This window comes from Netta rufina (genome assembly GCF_964035555.1).
Source record: "Netta rufina genome assembly, chromosome: 8".
Classification (NCBI taxonomy): domain Eukaryota; kingdom Metazoa; phylum Chordata; class Aves; order Anseriformes; family Anatidae; genus Netta; species Netta rufina.
In genome coordinates, this window is record NC_140131.1 from 26,836,773 (window position 1) to 26,851,601 (window position 14,829).

The 14,829-nt window shown below is 37.2% G+C and overlaps 1 protein-coding gene across 2 annotated transcripts in view; it reads right to left on the reverse strand.

Annotated features, from left to right (window-relative positions):
- The window catches only part of NTNG1 (netrin G1), a gene marked incomplete at both ends in the record, with an annotated part of 148,995 nt that overhangs the window by 17,769 nt on the left and 116,397 nt on the right, over positions 1-14,829 (reverse strand). Inside the window, one exon of one of the 2 annotated variants that reach the window (XM_084290748.1) lies at positions 9,250-9,387. The exons of the other annotated variant lie outside the window; for it this stretch is intronic. Within the exon in view, the coding sequence (XP_084146874.1) occupies positions 9,250-9,387 (138 nt within the window). The remainder of the gene's footprint in view (positions 1-9,249; positions 9,388-14,829) is intronic. 2 annotated transcript variants of the gene reach the window in all.

The window sequence follows — 14,829 nt, forward strand, 5'->3', positions numbered from 1 at the left end:
TCTATCTCTATAGATATTTGGCTTTTTACCATTTAAGAAAGAGACTTTAAGAGTAGTTCTGTGTAATTTACTGACAATTTTGACTTAATGCTCTGTATCAGTCAAAATGCGAATAGAATCTTGAAATTTTTAGGACAGGAAAAAAGAATGAAACAGAAAACACCACAATGCCACCATATGAGTTCATGATGTACCGATCTTTTTAAGTTTGAAGTCCTGCATATTGAGAAAGTATATACTGCTACCAAAAACGGTAGGGTGAAGTCTGATCATAGGTATAAACTGTTGCAGGTAAAGGGGGGATTAAACAGATTAGTATTCCTCAGCATAAAAAAGGGAAGATAGATTGAAGGAAAATGCGACAGACATCTATAAAATCATAAATGCTATGGCAAAGGTGAACTAGACATGATCATTCATTTATTCTTGTTACCTCTTCTGTCCAAGAACTAGGAAATACCAAATGAAATTGTCAGTCAGCCAGTTAAAACAAAGACACTTGGTATAATGAAACGGTGAATTTAATGGCTATTTCGTATAATGGAACAGTGAATTTTGTTATCCAAACAGGATGTTTGGAATGAATGAATGTCTCCAGGAGTGATTAGACAGATCAGTGGATAAAAGTCATATTGAGACCAACTAAGTATGAAGATATTGATGAATTCTTTGGCTAAGAAAGTACCTAAGCAGTAGCTTTCTAGAGTTTGAATACTTGTGGTGAATGAAATACCACTCAATACTACTGTCAAATAGAGAAAACTGGATTAAATTGATCCCTGTGCAGACTTTGGTGCAGACTTCCTCAGGTTTCTACTGTAAGGTGTTCTAGTGGCTATAAGCATGCAAACATGAAGATAAACACATGACTCACAGGAGTGAGAGGTTTTAAAGACCAGCTTTACCATAGATAGGTAAAATGCTCAGAAAACAATAGAGTGAAGTGAGAATAAATTGAAGTGGGAATAATATATATATATATTTTAGAAAAAGCACTTCTGTTAAGTGTTAAAAGCTCACATCTTGAAAGGTCCTGATTATTTTCAGAAATTCATTGCTGAATTACTCAACCTGTTGGTACTAAACTCTTAGCTCAACTAAATTTCTTTAAAATGTTGTCTGATGAGAGTTTTGTTCACCTCTGTAGATTACTCGTTAAAAATATTGCCAATGACAAAAGCCAAAATCTTTTGGAAAGTACCTCAAATAGTTGCACTACGTCATTAAACGCATGTCATCAGCTGGTAGATACTACAGTACTCAGCTCTGTAGAAATACAAACCTAGGAGTTGGACTTGATGATCCTTGTTGGGTCCCTTCCAACTCAGGATATTCTATGATTCTATGAAACCTGAAGACAGAAATTGCTGATTACTTTAGGATTAAATCCTTTCAGCATATTAAAATGCAGGGCAGAAATGCACCTTAACATCAGATGTGCCCCCTGTACCTAGAAGAACTCTGAAATCCACTGAAGGTGGAAGCTAGGCAAGATTTATTTATTTTTATTTACCTTTAATAGCAAAATAGCACCGTGGGAGGCTAGCTCCTGTTGTGGAGGGCAGTCAGTACCTTGCAGGTTCACACCTATCAGCTGAACTTTGATTTGAACTAAACTGAACTTTGATTTTCATATTGCTATCAGCATGAACAGAAAGATCTCTTGGAGGAGTTGTAATTGGACGCATGTAAAGGAAGTTAAAGCTTCTAAATCCTGAAGCCTTAATAATTAGCATGTGCTGTTGTCAGCATTGCTATCAGTTACATTGATGGCAAGATAGCAAGTGTCGACTATCTTTAATTGCATCAGGTCAGTAGTTTTTATCTCCAGTCAAGTAGAATAGAGATTGTTTTATGTACTCCTAAATGATCCTTTTAAGGCCCCTTTATAAAAATGTCCCATCTGGGTGTGTCTGTGGTGGTATAGATCTTTTTATTTCAGTCCTCATAAAAAGGTAGTGAGCAGGCCAATTATAGTTATGGCCACAGAGCAGGCTTGAAAGGAAAGCATGACATTTTCAGAGGAGAAGTAGTCCTGCGCATCACTGTTCAAATGAACACTTAATAATTCATAACAATTAACTGCTTTATAAATTTCCTCTTCAATACGTTTCCAAACGTGAATAGATTAAACAGTAATTGCTATCAAGCTTTATGTTCTATTTCATGTTCCTAATAAAAGTTTATCTCATGGAGCTTACTTTGTATATTTTTGATCTACTCCTAACTGAGTGCAATATACTGTATTAAAATATTTATCATTGTGCTATCAAATATTAACCATTTTAAAATAATCTGACTAAAGAAAACAAATAATGCTACTTGTTTAACTTTTTATGAATTTCCTAGTATTTAGTTATTCAGAATGCTCCCATGACACGGCACCAAAAACACTGAAGTAACTGCAAATCATATTCCCTCTTACTGTTGTGAATTGGGCTCTGATCATGTCTATCACTATTGTTTATTTTGGCTCTACACATAGAAAAACAGTTCTTCAGTCTGTAAAAAGTTACTATACCACCTCAGTACAAGCAGATCTTAGAGGTTTGTGTTATTCTATAGGTTAGGTGTTTTTCTGGGAGGAGTACAGGATAGTTTTGATTTGTTTTTAAGGAAATTTCCCTAATTATCCACCTGCTTGTTCTTAAATTGTGTAGCTTTGTCTGGTACAAACGCCAACAGCTTGCTAGAGTATAATGTGAATGATCTAATGAGGGAAAGAGGGGATGCTGATCCCCCATTTCCCCAGCATGTGCTGTACTGCAGGGCCACCTAGTGCAGCCCCACCTGGCTGCAGGATCACATCATGCCCCAGCCCAGGGGCCGATGCCCTCCCTGGGTGCTCCTGCTTGTTCAACTCTTGGCTGTCGTGTCACAGAGGAAAATTTTCTTGTCTGTTTAGTGTCCTGCTGAGTTAGTTCTGAGGTGGTTCGGGGATGGGTCCAACAAGTGCCTGAGATGTTACTGGGGATGTGGGATTAAATAGCTGGTAACTGGGAGATGGGGGATTGCAGCACCTGCAATTAAAGTAATTTAGGCAGCTGTGGAATAGCACCTTTGAAGCTGATACCTTGGCAAGATCACCAGGAGAACAACCTCTTTGCTCCAGTCCAAGCCTTTACCTTGCTGGGGAAGAATTGTTCTTTTAAGGGTTACGTGTGTCAGTGTTGCTTCTGAACAATTCATTTTCATGTTGGAGAAAGCAAATCTGATCACCAGGTTATCAGAATAAATCTCCTGAATTGAAGAGCTGGAGTCTGTTAGGAACCTAGTGCCTCTTAATAAGATGCTAACTTAGGCTAGCAAACCCCCTACCCTATGCCTCATTCTCTGTTTGTTTTATGATCCGCTATCCCTAGGGGCTTCCCCACACACAGGTGTTACCTAGCTCACAATCCTGATCCTTTTGTAGAAGCCTTCCTTCCAGCTCAGAGGCACTGAGATAGCCTGCTTGAGCACTCCTGGTGTCACTCTAGTCTATTCCCTTTGTAGGCTGCTCTCTTTTCACAACATTTGACAGGTTTTGAAGCAGCAGTACTAAAAGCAGCTTGAGGCTTGATCCCCAGTCTAGCCATTTTATGGTAACTCTGTAGATCTCTAAAATACCTATATGTAGACAGCATCCCATGCTTTTATTTTCTTCTCTATGCTCTTCACAGAGGAAAGGTGTTTGATTTAATTCGTTTTGTTAAATACAGTATTTGTGGTGTGGCATTTATTTATTTTTAAATATCCTCTCTGCAGGGAGATATCAGCCTTCTTTTTCTCCAAGTCCAGTATCTCATTAAAAAAATATAATTCCATGATATTCATACTTGGATAGTAAAAACATTTTCTATGTATTGGTTTCTATGTATTGGTTGATCTGTATGGTTATTCTGTGGGCCGTGTGCTTTGGAATTAATGTGGATGTGCTTATTAACACATTGTTTCCACAGGTTTAAAAGGCTCAGGCTCTCAGTATGGTGTTACGTGTATGGTAAGTCAGCGTGCTTCCACTGAGGGTAATGGAATCGACGTTTTGAATCATCTGAGAATCAGGCTTGATAACACTGTAATTTTATTTGTAATTTTGCCTTGCTTGTCCTTACACCCATGAGCTGTACTTTGCCTTGAGCTGAAGCAGAGGGATTCTGAATTGGTTTAAGGAGAATTATTCTGCATTTAAATTGGGAGTAGTTTGAAGCAGAGTCTGTTCCTCTGACATCCAAATCCCTATACACACACAATTTCTTTAGTCTGCATAACAATCATGTACAACAGGTATTGGGAAAACAGCATTTTATGTGTCGAGTCCAAGGGCAAATTGTTCCTTAGGGACTGCCATGTTCAACCCCATCAGAACTTCATATTTTTCAATAAATTCTTTCTGTTTTATTTTATTTCCCTCTGGCACCAAGGGTGGCAGTGCACTTGCTAGCACCAGTCCTGGCACCAAAACAGACCAGAAGTAGAAGTCTATACTGCACCTGTGCAGAGGGGAGATCCCTTTTGTGGCCTGGTCACTGGTAAAAGGATGGAAAAAGGTATAAATGGATTGTCTGTGGCCCCATGCACAGGTGGTTGCAAAGGTGAATTGGAAAGCAGGGCTTTCTGGTTTTGAATTTGTTTCTTTTTACAGAATATAGTTCCCCACACGCAAATTCAATGTGTAGGAATCAAAGGACAGCTGCACCTGCATACAAACAAGTATAAAAGCTCACTAAGCTTCCAGGGGAGAGAGAATGGGAAGAGAACATCACATTTACATACTTCATCTATCTAGAAAGAAGAATATGATGCATTTTAAGAAATGGAAGGTAATGCATCTTTTCTTGCTGAACTGTGAATGCAAACTTCCACAAGCAAATGTTACTGTAATTTGCAGGATCACAATTTCAGGTTTGATTTTCTTTGGAAATTCAATCTGCATGATTTTGATCAAATGCCTTGGGTTCTCACATTTGTAACATCACAAAATGCAGAAAAAATGTATTTAATCATATAAGTCAAATGCACACTGTAACAGAATATGAGCTATCTAACAGGCTGCAGAGCGATAAAAGTTCAGTCCAGATACAAGCACTGAGTGCAGCTTGAGCATTGAAGATAAGAGTGTAATTGTAATCCTCTGCCTGCTTTAATAATAATAAAAAAAAAAAAAAGGAAAAAAAAAAAAAAGATGGTAAAATAAAAGAAACTATTCAGAGCTTGACATAAGGCATCTGACTGAAAACTTACTTGCTAATTGTTTAACATTTACACCGTTGAAACAAGATGATTTAAAACAATGATTCACAGGAAATAACGTGCTGAATTTAACTGGGGTGCAAGCTACTGTTGGTAACTCTTGTTCTCAGCCTAGGCTTTGTGGGGCTGCAGGACTGAAGGTTCAAGCTCTGTATTTGCTCATTAACAATATGAAGGGAGCTAGTGAGTCATTGGACTTTCCCTCACTCTTTTCCCCTGTGGATAATCATGCATAATGAAAATTAGAGCCATGCTGCTAAGCTGAGTTTGGCAAGAGTGGCACTTGCTCTTTGTCAGATTGGGTAAATATGTGGCTGTTTTTGTAATCAACTGTTGTGCAAGTGAAATTAAAAGGTGTTATTTTCAAACACTCCTGCATGTATAGAGCAGAGTTCAGTCACCAGAAATATCATGGACAAGAAATATGAAAGATCCAATACTTTGACTTGTACGCTTAGAAAATTGAATGAACGCTCTTGCATAATATTTTATCTTCATTTTTCAAACTCAGGCAGTTCTTATGTGTAAATGCTTCTACTTTTTTTTTTTTTTTTTTTTTTTTTTTTTTCCACAGGTTCACCTTATCACAGAGCACTGTGTACAGTTCAGGACTGGCCCAGAACAGCTGTAGTTGCTGGTTAAGTCTCTTCCTGGTTTTGGACCTGTGTTTTCTGTTTCTACATTCATTTCTAAAGGAAATCGTTTAATTACTATAGCGTAGAAAAATGAAATACAGCTACCGAGTTCCTCCTGTTTCTGGAATTCTGAAAGAGTTTCAGAACCAGACTGCTCAGTTCCTAATACACTCCTTATGCTTTGATCTCTGTATGTGTGCTGGTGAGAAAACCATTGTGGGTGTCTGGAAGGGAGGTGGAGAGCTAAACCCCAGCTGCTTCCCCTGCGTGCTCGGTGCCTGCGGTGTGGATGGGTCCAGGGGGAGGGCTTAGAGGCACAGTTGCATCCATTCTGCCTCTTTTTCCTGAGGGCAGCAAACCTTCCTGTACCAACCAAACCCTGCTGACCACTATGCCTGTGCAGCACAAACCCTGAATTCAGTAAGATAACAGCTGTTATCATGGTGCTTTTTATCTGGGAGGCGAAGTCTAAAATTGCATCTGACCTCTGAATGCACAGAGACGCAAGTGATGAGCGCTCTGCCTAGATCCTCAAAGGTTTTAGATGAAATCAGTACGAGTGCAGTACCTAAATGAATACTTCTGAGGATAATAGCTTCTGTCTCTTTTGCCCAAGTGTGGTACAAGGTAGACTTTGAACAGTAATTTATCAAATGATATATTGTGAGCCTTCGAACACAACTGGACTTCCAGCATTGTTTTTCCCAAATGGGATTAGTAATACTGTAAACTAAGCCACTCCATTTACTAATGCAATCATACAAGTAATTAAACTAGCTATGGTATAGATTTAACTTACTTATTTATAGGTCAAGCTTCTGGTTGCCCTAGGTCAATGACGTTTAGCAACAAAGCTCCATAAAAATAGATTTTCTTAATAATGCCGATAGGCTTTGTATGGCACCAAGTAAACAACCACACACTGATGTGCTTTGTGAGAATCCGTCTTTGCATATATATATTTCTGGACAGCGCAAGCTCAAGGGAAACAAATCACAACCATACACTACATGTCCAGACAAATAATCTTTTTGTGCTTTGCTAAGGCAGAAGAATAAATTCTTATTTTTTCCTGTATATATCAGGGTTTGCTTGTTTGTCCAGTCATTTGTTTAGATTTCAACGAAAAGATAACAGAGGTAAAATTGCTGTGCTACAAAATTAAATGAATTGGAATACCATTCCTTCATGGAAAGACTTGAAGCAAGATTTAAATCTGTGTGTGCTTGGTAAAACACGGCAATTTGGGGTCTGTTCCATAGAACTGACAACTGCATCTTGTTGTTTTTCTTCTAAATTTGATCAGATAATTTGATGGAACTTGGAGAATATCTGACAGTTACACAATCACATCGAGATTTGTTCATAAAATAACAACACAGGGACACTTAATTAGTTTTGTCAGCAAATAAAAAGGCACTAGCTTGCATTTCCAGGAACCGTCTAAAGGTTTTTCAAATACACTGATTCAGCTAAAATCAGGCTTTTTATATGTTGGGCTCAAAAAATCCTAATTAGAAAAACATTATTGAGCTTATAACATCCAAACCTGAGAAGACAGGAAACAGTTAATAAGTAATTACTTACTTTTACAAATTTAACAACCTGGTGTGTGTGTGTGTATAATATTTTATGACCGTACAATTCACTCCACGAATCTCCAGGCCTGTTCAATATCTCAGCTACTTAATATTTTATTTAAACTCATGATGCAGACATAAATGTTTGCTATGTTTTATTCAAATTCTGCTGCAGAGAATCATGTTGATTCCCTTCTTTTCAGTTTTTTGTTTTTTCTTTTTCCTTCCTGTTACTACCCGATCTCGATGTTTCGCAAATTCTAATGCTTATTTTGCTGATACCTAGGGTAAGGTGCAGGGGAGGTGACAATCTCCTCCTACATAAGGGGTGCACAGGCAAAGCAAGATTCTGTGATTTCAGATGCTGTTTTGGGGATATATAGGGTCTGATTTTTCAAAATATAGAGGACTTGATAGAGGACTTGGAGGTTTGAAAAGTACTTCACCTGCTTTCTGTTGGAACTGTATGTGCTCTGTGTTTTGTGAAACACAACTCAAGGGCAGGCACCCAGCAAATGGGAATGAAGTTAGCAACCACACACAAAAAATGCGGTTTAAACAACCTGCCCAAATACAGACAGGAGCTTTCTGGCAGAGGCAGAGAGAGTCCAATTTTCTCAGGTAACATTTAGCTGCCTTGCCAATGCAACCTTCCTTTCTATTCATGTAGGAGTTTAATGATAATTGATTAATTATTACAGTCTTTCTTGAAATTCTGCATTTGTTGGTTTTCAGATGTTTACTGAACTGTCACAAGCCCAGGTTTTCTATTTCAGACTATTCATTGTTTAGAGAGGAAGGGGTAATCTCCATCTTTATTGTTTCTTTAACTTATGTTTTAAAATTTACATTTATTTTAGGGCATTTAGAGCATTTGCACGGCTCTCTGGTCAATTTTATGTTTGGCTAATCGGTGTCAGTAATTACATCCTCTTGTGTTTCTCAGCCTTACGAATCTAAAGCAAGCTGTTAGAGGAATCTGTTTCACGCGTCTATGTGGAAGCATACAGAGAGGCAGGAAGAAAAAGGTTAAAGAATGTGAGAGGACTCTTCAGAATTTCTCCAAGTAGGTGATCAAAGCAGTTATAAAGAATAAATCAGAATCTATTACAAAAGAAATTGGCGATAAAAACCTAATCCTATATGTGCTGGTGTGCTATTTCCACTCTTTTACAAGACCTGTTAACCAGAAAAGAATCTAAATATACAACTAAGCATTGAAACATCTGCTTCTAATAATATTTATACCAAATTTCAGCACCTATTTTTAAAGAAGTATACTTTAAAAAAATTATCTTTAGCTTTTATCTGGTTTTCACTAATTGTAACAAGTAATGAGGTAGTGTGTTGCAGTTTTATTGTTCAGAGACATAGTTCTAATGTATGAAAGCATAGTTCAGTTACTCAAATAGGCTGAAGTTTAGTATAGAAAAAGGAAACATGCAGAGAAATTACCTTCTGTCTTTCAGTAAGATTTTTCAAGTTAGAGTTAATATGCTGATGTTTTAGTACACAAAGGCTACTTCACATGTGGCAAGGCACGCATATTTATGTATTTCAGTGGGAGCTCCTGCAGGTGTTATCAAGAGCAAGAGAGAGGACACCGAAAGTACATTAAAATTAATGGATGGAACAGTCAATCTACTGTCCTCATCTGGGAACCTCCATAAAGATTGGCAGTATGGCATTCTTACGGCTTGGAGAGGTTTTGCTCATTTTCTGCCCTTAGGTAGCTGCACATGATAGCATACAGACGCAGATGCAGCAAAGCTGCAGGAAAGGGGCAACTCTGAGTTACTTACGTTGACAGCCCAAGCTGTGCCAGATATATCCCGGCAGACATTTATCACATTTAGGCCCTGATGTTCCCTCCTTACACTCACAAAATCCTCTGTCATTACAGCGATCATGGACTGAACCAAAAGGGTTACAATAACAGTCTGCAGAAACAAGACAACACACACACACACTGGATTCAGGTCTACATAAGGTGATAATTCATTTAATACCAATAAAGGCTGCATTTCCAGTGTTAAAGGTAAAGGAAGACTGTCTATTAATGATATCTAAAGTAGTGAATATAATTACTATAGTCCATTTATTTGTTTGCATATATCATTTCAGGAAGAGACGTTTTATGATATGAAGAGATAAAGTAAACACAAAAGATGTGAAGGCAGAAGATACCGTGCTCTTTGAGAATAAGTGATTGTACCAGATTCTCTTCTGGTAAGAATGTTTTTGACAATTTAGTGAATGTTAGGAAAGCTTTGTATATCAATACATCATTAGGGTGAAATGTCTCACATCATTAAAATAGGCTTATTTATATTACTCAATATTTTTCTGAGTGCTGAATTGCTTTAGAGGGCTATATAAATGCACTTTACTTATTTCCAAGATAGTCTTCCTTTATAGTGAGGAGAAGTATAACCATTTATGTGGATATTTGCCATTAAACTGATGAGATTGTATTTAGCAGTGACATTAATAAACCTTTTACATATTCCACAATGATAAACTTGAGGTGAGCAGTAATGCAAAACTTATCAGAACTCGCTTTATGTTGCCATTTTCATTTCTCTCACCTCCCAGTGGGCAGATGGAAGATGTAACGAGGCTCTTTCCCTGATACTTATTTCCACATGTGTGTTGACCTAATTAAAGAATGACTGGGGTAACCCATTTCCTCCCAGAACAGGTACTGTAAGGGAACGTGTTGTCTTCTTCAATTACAACCCTTTTCTTTAACATGATTATAATATTCATGTTCAGTTTTGGCTAACTAAACAAAGAAGACAAGACAGTAGCAAGCAGAGTTTAATTTCTGGCATTCCTATTCATTTTTTTAATTTAAGTAGCCATATCTTATTTGTATATAAACCCATGTAGACCCAGAGTAACTCCACTGTCAACTGAGACTGCAGACATGCTTACATTTTGGCAGCGTCTGATCTCTGCTGTTGTTGAAGGCAAAAGATAAATAAATCAATTCCTGATCTGGGCAACCTGCTGAGAATCTGGCTTTGTATGTCTGTGAATTGGTGCGGCTTTGACTACCTTTGGAAATTGTTCTGTAGCATCAGGTTAAGCATTAGGTTAAAATTCAGTGATATTGTAAATGACAAAATGTAGTTGAACTTGGAAGTAAAATATCAAAAAATACAATGGAAAAACTGTAACAGGAAAAAACATTATCAGAAAGACATTTGTCATCTGTTGTGTCAGTGTTTATTACCCATAAATTACAGATGACACTTTGAACATTTGGCATGCTGACGAAGAGTAGTTACCTTTGGCAAACAGAGTTCCACAATAATAATAGAGTCAATTAGATAGCAACATTCATTAATGAAGTTGAACGTTGACATGCCAAAAAGACTGTGCAAAATTGAGCATGATTATACCGCAGTGTGTGCCATTTGAAAAGCTGGCAATTCAGACGCGAATTGGATATATGAAATGTTTATGTAAATATGCATAGAGCAGAGAGACGTACTGAATGCAGGAAGTCAGATTTGCTTAGAGTGTTCATAGAAAATCTTGAAAGGCAAAAAGTCTGGAATTGCATTAGAAACAGCCAGTTCTAATCAAAATCAAAATCAAAAATAATTGGATATAATAGACCTACAATGATTTAAACAAGTGTTTATGAAGAAATGTATGGCCTGTGGCATTGAATGCTATAGATGCATGATGTGACATTGGTCACAGAACAAGGACCTGACCCTGAGTCAGTGAGAACTTTCCCAATGAACTCCATCATCTAAAAACATTGCAAGTACCAGGCCCCTAGTGTGCTGTTTAAGGGAACATAGATACTTTAAGTAAAACCCTTTTTGTAGAAGTGGTAGGTCAAACCAGGACACTACAGAGACCTGGTAACCTTTAGTAACTGAATCTAGCCTCTGTCTTTCCCAATGCACAGTTGATACCACAGCTATATAACCTAGACAAGCCAACAGAGCATCCAAGCTCATTGTCCAACACACTATCACAGGCTATAGAACACTTCCCAACACCTGTCAAATACCTAAGACATCAGAAGGATCAAAAGCTATGATTCCAGTATGTTACTGCGGTTATGAGACAGTGGTTCTCATTAATGGCCTTGCAACAGCAAAGCATTAAATAACATTTCCAGATCATCCTAGCAAGTAGACCACACACCAGGTTCCAAGGTAGGCAAAAACTAGTCTCTGCTGATTTAACTGGGCAGGAGTTTTTCCTCCTGACCTGAATCTGGTGACTGTAAAGGCTGGGAATATGATAGTAGTAGTAATCTTTTCACTGAGGTGCAATGTATTGATGCTGTAACAAAATACAATGAAAATAAATAAAAAAGGTTGGGAATATGGGCTGAAGCTTGCAGGCTTGCCGCAGTCAGTCTGGGTTGACAGTGGCTACAGGACAACCCTTAAGGTTCACTTAATTAGTTACCATTAGAGTTTATAAAAAGTTCTCACAGTTGATAACTGAAGCTTAAGCCTAAGTGACTGCAAGGTTGGCTTTGTGAGACAGTAATGTTTGGTGAGACAGTAATTACTATTTCAGTGTTTATGTCATAAAGCAAAGGAAGAAATGATTTATTACTCTGGGTCTACTTGGTGGTGTAAATGCTATTCGTGCTTGCCAGTGTGTGTATTCACTGGAAGAAAGAATTATTAGGACTTTGTCAAGAGCTTGTAAAAAATAAGAATGCTCTTCAAATTCTATTCAATTCTTTTTCACTGCAAGCATGTCAAGTGCATTTTTTTTTTTCTTTAAACTACCTCGATTTATTTAGAAATTGCTGTTGCCCATTGGAGGTAATCTTGCAGTCAATTGACAAATCCACAAATCTTTGATGATTCATTTTAGGAAATGAATTTCTTTAGAAGCAAAATAAATTTTAATACATAATGAAATTAGATTTTAGTCCTCTGTATAGAGTGTTACACTGTGCTTCACTGTTAAAACAAACAAACAAACAAACAAAAAAAACCTCACCCCCTCCAAAAAAAAACAACAAAATAAAAAAAAAACCCACAACCCTCTCAATATTTAAATTCTTTGTAACTTTGTCAGTTTTAAAGATCAAACATTTTCATTAGTTAAGATTCACGTTATCTATATACTTACCATATATATTTTTTAAGATTGTGTAAGTAGTTCTGCTAAATCAGAGACAAACCCTTGTTTGCTGCCATTAAACTAGCTTATCCAAACATTTCTGACTTTAAGTATGTGGCTGAAGAGGAAAGAATTAACCTGGAAAAGTAAGACTTTCATACGGGAATAAGATTTGCATGTGTCACTGGAAATCTGCTTATTAAAATGTTAATGCCAAAATTCCACTCATACTTAAAATCCAAAACACTGCTCTTAGAAAAAAAGAGAAATGAGCGTTTCCAATAGAGAAAGACTCCTTGTGCTTGACCCAGAAGGATGGTGAATCCATTTACTCTCTGAGATGCAAATACATCACACTTTGCAGGATTAAATCTGAGCAGCCCCAGTTCAGGAAAGCACTTTAAGCACAAACTATTATTATTTTTTTTTTTCCTCTGAGAAGTTCTTAGGTATCTGCTGCACTCCACTGGCTCTACACCAGAAGTATTACAAAAGTTACTTCTGGTCTTCAGTCTTCAGTCTTAAGTTGGTGAATCAGCTGCGATATCACAGATTTTGTATGCAGTATGATCACTGTGATCCTCAAAATCCAGTCCAAAGAGAATATTATTTAAATAAATTACCTTATATGTAGCAAAACAAGGTTGATCCTATAGTCAACTCACATAGTATGGTTCTCATGGGAGTCCACACTGAGGTGGGAAAGCCTGCAAATGGACCACCACTTTGTGCTTTTATTTTTTATTTTTTTTGAAGACTCTTGTTAAATGAAAGTTTATTTTATTTCTGTAGTGTCTGAGCAATTATGAAGTACACGGTTGTTTTACTAAGACATTCTAAATGTATCACTTGCATATTAATTAAAAATCTACTTATTTTTGACTCCTGGCTTATTAACTTCCTGGTCTTAATGACATGGCTACAGATGCTGTCTTAGCATTTCAGTGTACATGGGAAAACAATTTACTGCAGAAGCTGGTGAAAAATCCTAAATAGAGTAATTTAGTATCACACTCATTAGGCCTATTTAGACAGCTGAAATTATATAGCCCTGGCGGTCACACCATTGATGTCCTTCATCTACATCAAACAAATATGAGGGACAGTACTTCTTACTGAGAACATTGAATTGGGTTAACCTCCTCATAAGAAATCATGACTTGCCTACTAAAGTTCATATTAGCTCAGACTAATTAATGTCAAAGGAAATCATGCATTTTCTGAATGTGTTGCCAAGCAAAGTTAAAAGAAGGACGTGTAAAATGCAGTGCGTGGATGGATTTGGGTGTTTATCACAAAATAGAATGTAAATCTGACAAGCTGTAAACTGAAACAAATAATAGCAAACTAAATAATTTCTGGTTTGAATTTCAGGAATTAATTATTAAAAAAAATTAAAGTATAATCTATTCACCTATAGTCTGTTTTGGCATGAAAATCTTAGTTACTTTTTTCTTTCATTTTTCTTTTCCTTCTTGGAAAGAAAAAGCAATCACAATGGAAATCAAGGAAGTGTTCTGATGCTTATGTCTATGAGCAACGTTACAGAATGAAGTTGTTTGAATAGTGCCTTTTATGGTTACCTGTTAACTACTGGCCATTGTATGAAGCTATCTTTTATTCAGTATCCTCAGTCTGCACCTAGGGCCCTGTGCCTTTTGCTGTGTTCTGTCTGTGGTGATAAGATGCATCTTCTAGTGTGACGTTTTTTCAGTTTTTTGTGTTCTGATATTTTCTTGACTTCTGCATTTTGGATATTTATATCGGATGCTAGGTTTAAAGCACTGTTTTCATCTAGGAGTCCAACTTCTAAATTTACATAATGCCAAACAGCTTTTACAAATGCAACTCCTAATCACATAGGCAAAATTTCAGTTTCCTCTATAAGGAAGAGAGGAGTTAAGACTGCATTTTACAGCCCTGTGCCTGAGAGCAGAATTTGATGCTACATTTAGTTTTAGAATTGGAATGCGTTAAAAGGAGTTAATAAACACCAGTTCCCATGTTCTGTGCATACACCTGGCAACTTTGATAGGTCTACATGCCAGTATTCAATAGTGTACTAATAATTCCAAAAGTTAGACTGGGAACAGGGATTTAAGACTCAACCCTACCATGTTTACGTGTGTGCAACCCCGGTGTAGCTCCCTCCTGCAGGACAGCACAGTCAATTTCTCAGGGGCTTCCTGGGAGAGTCTTCCCTGGACTCTCAGCCAGGGGGATCTTCATTGTGTACAGATTCAAAATACTTCCTTGGGGCGACAATGGCA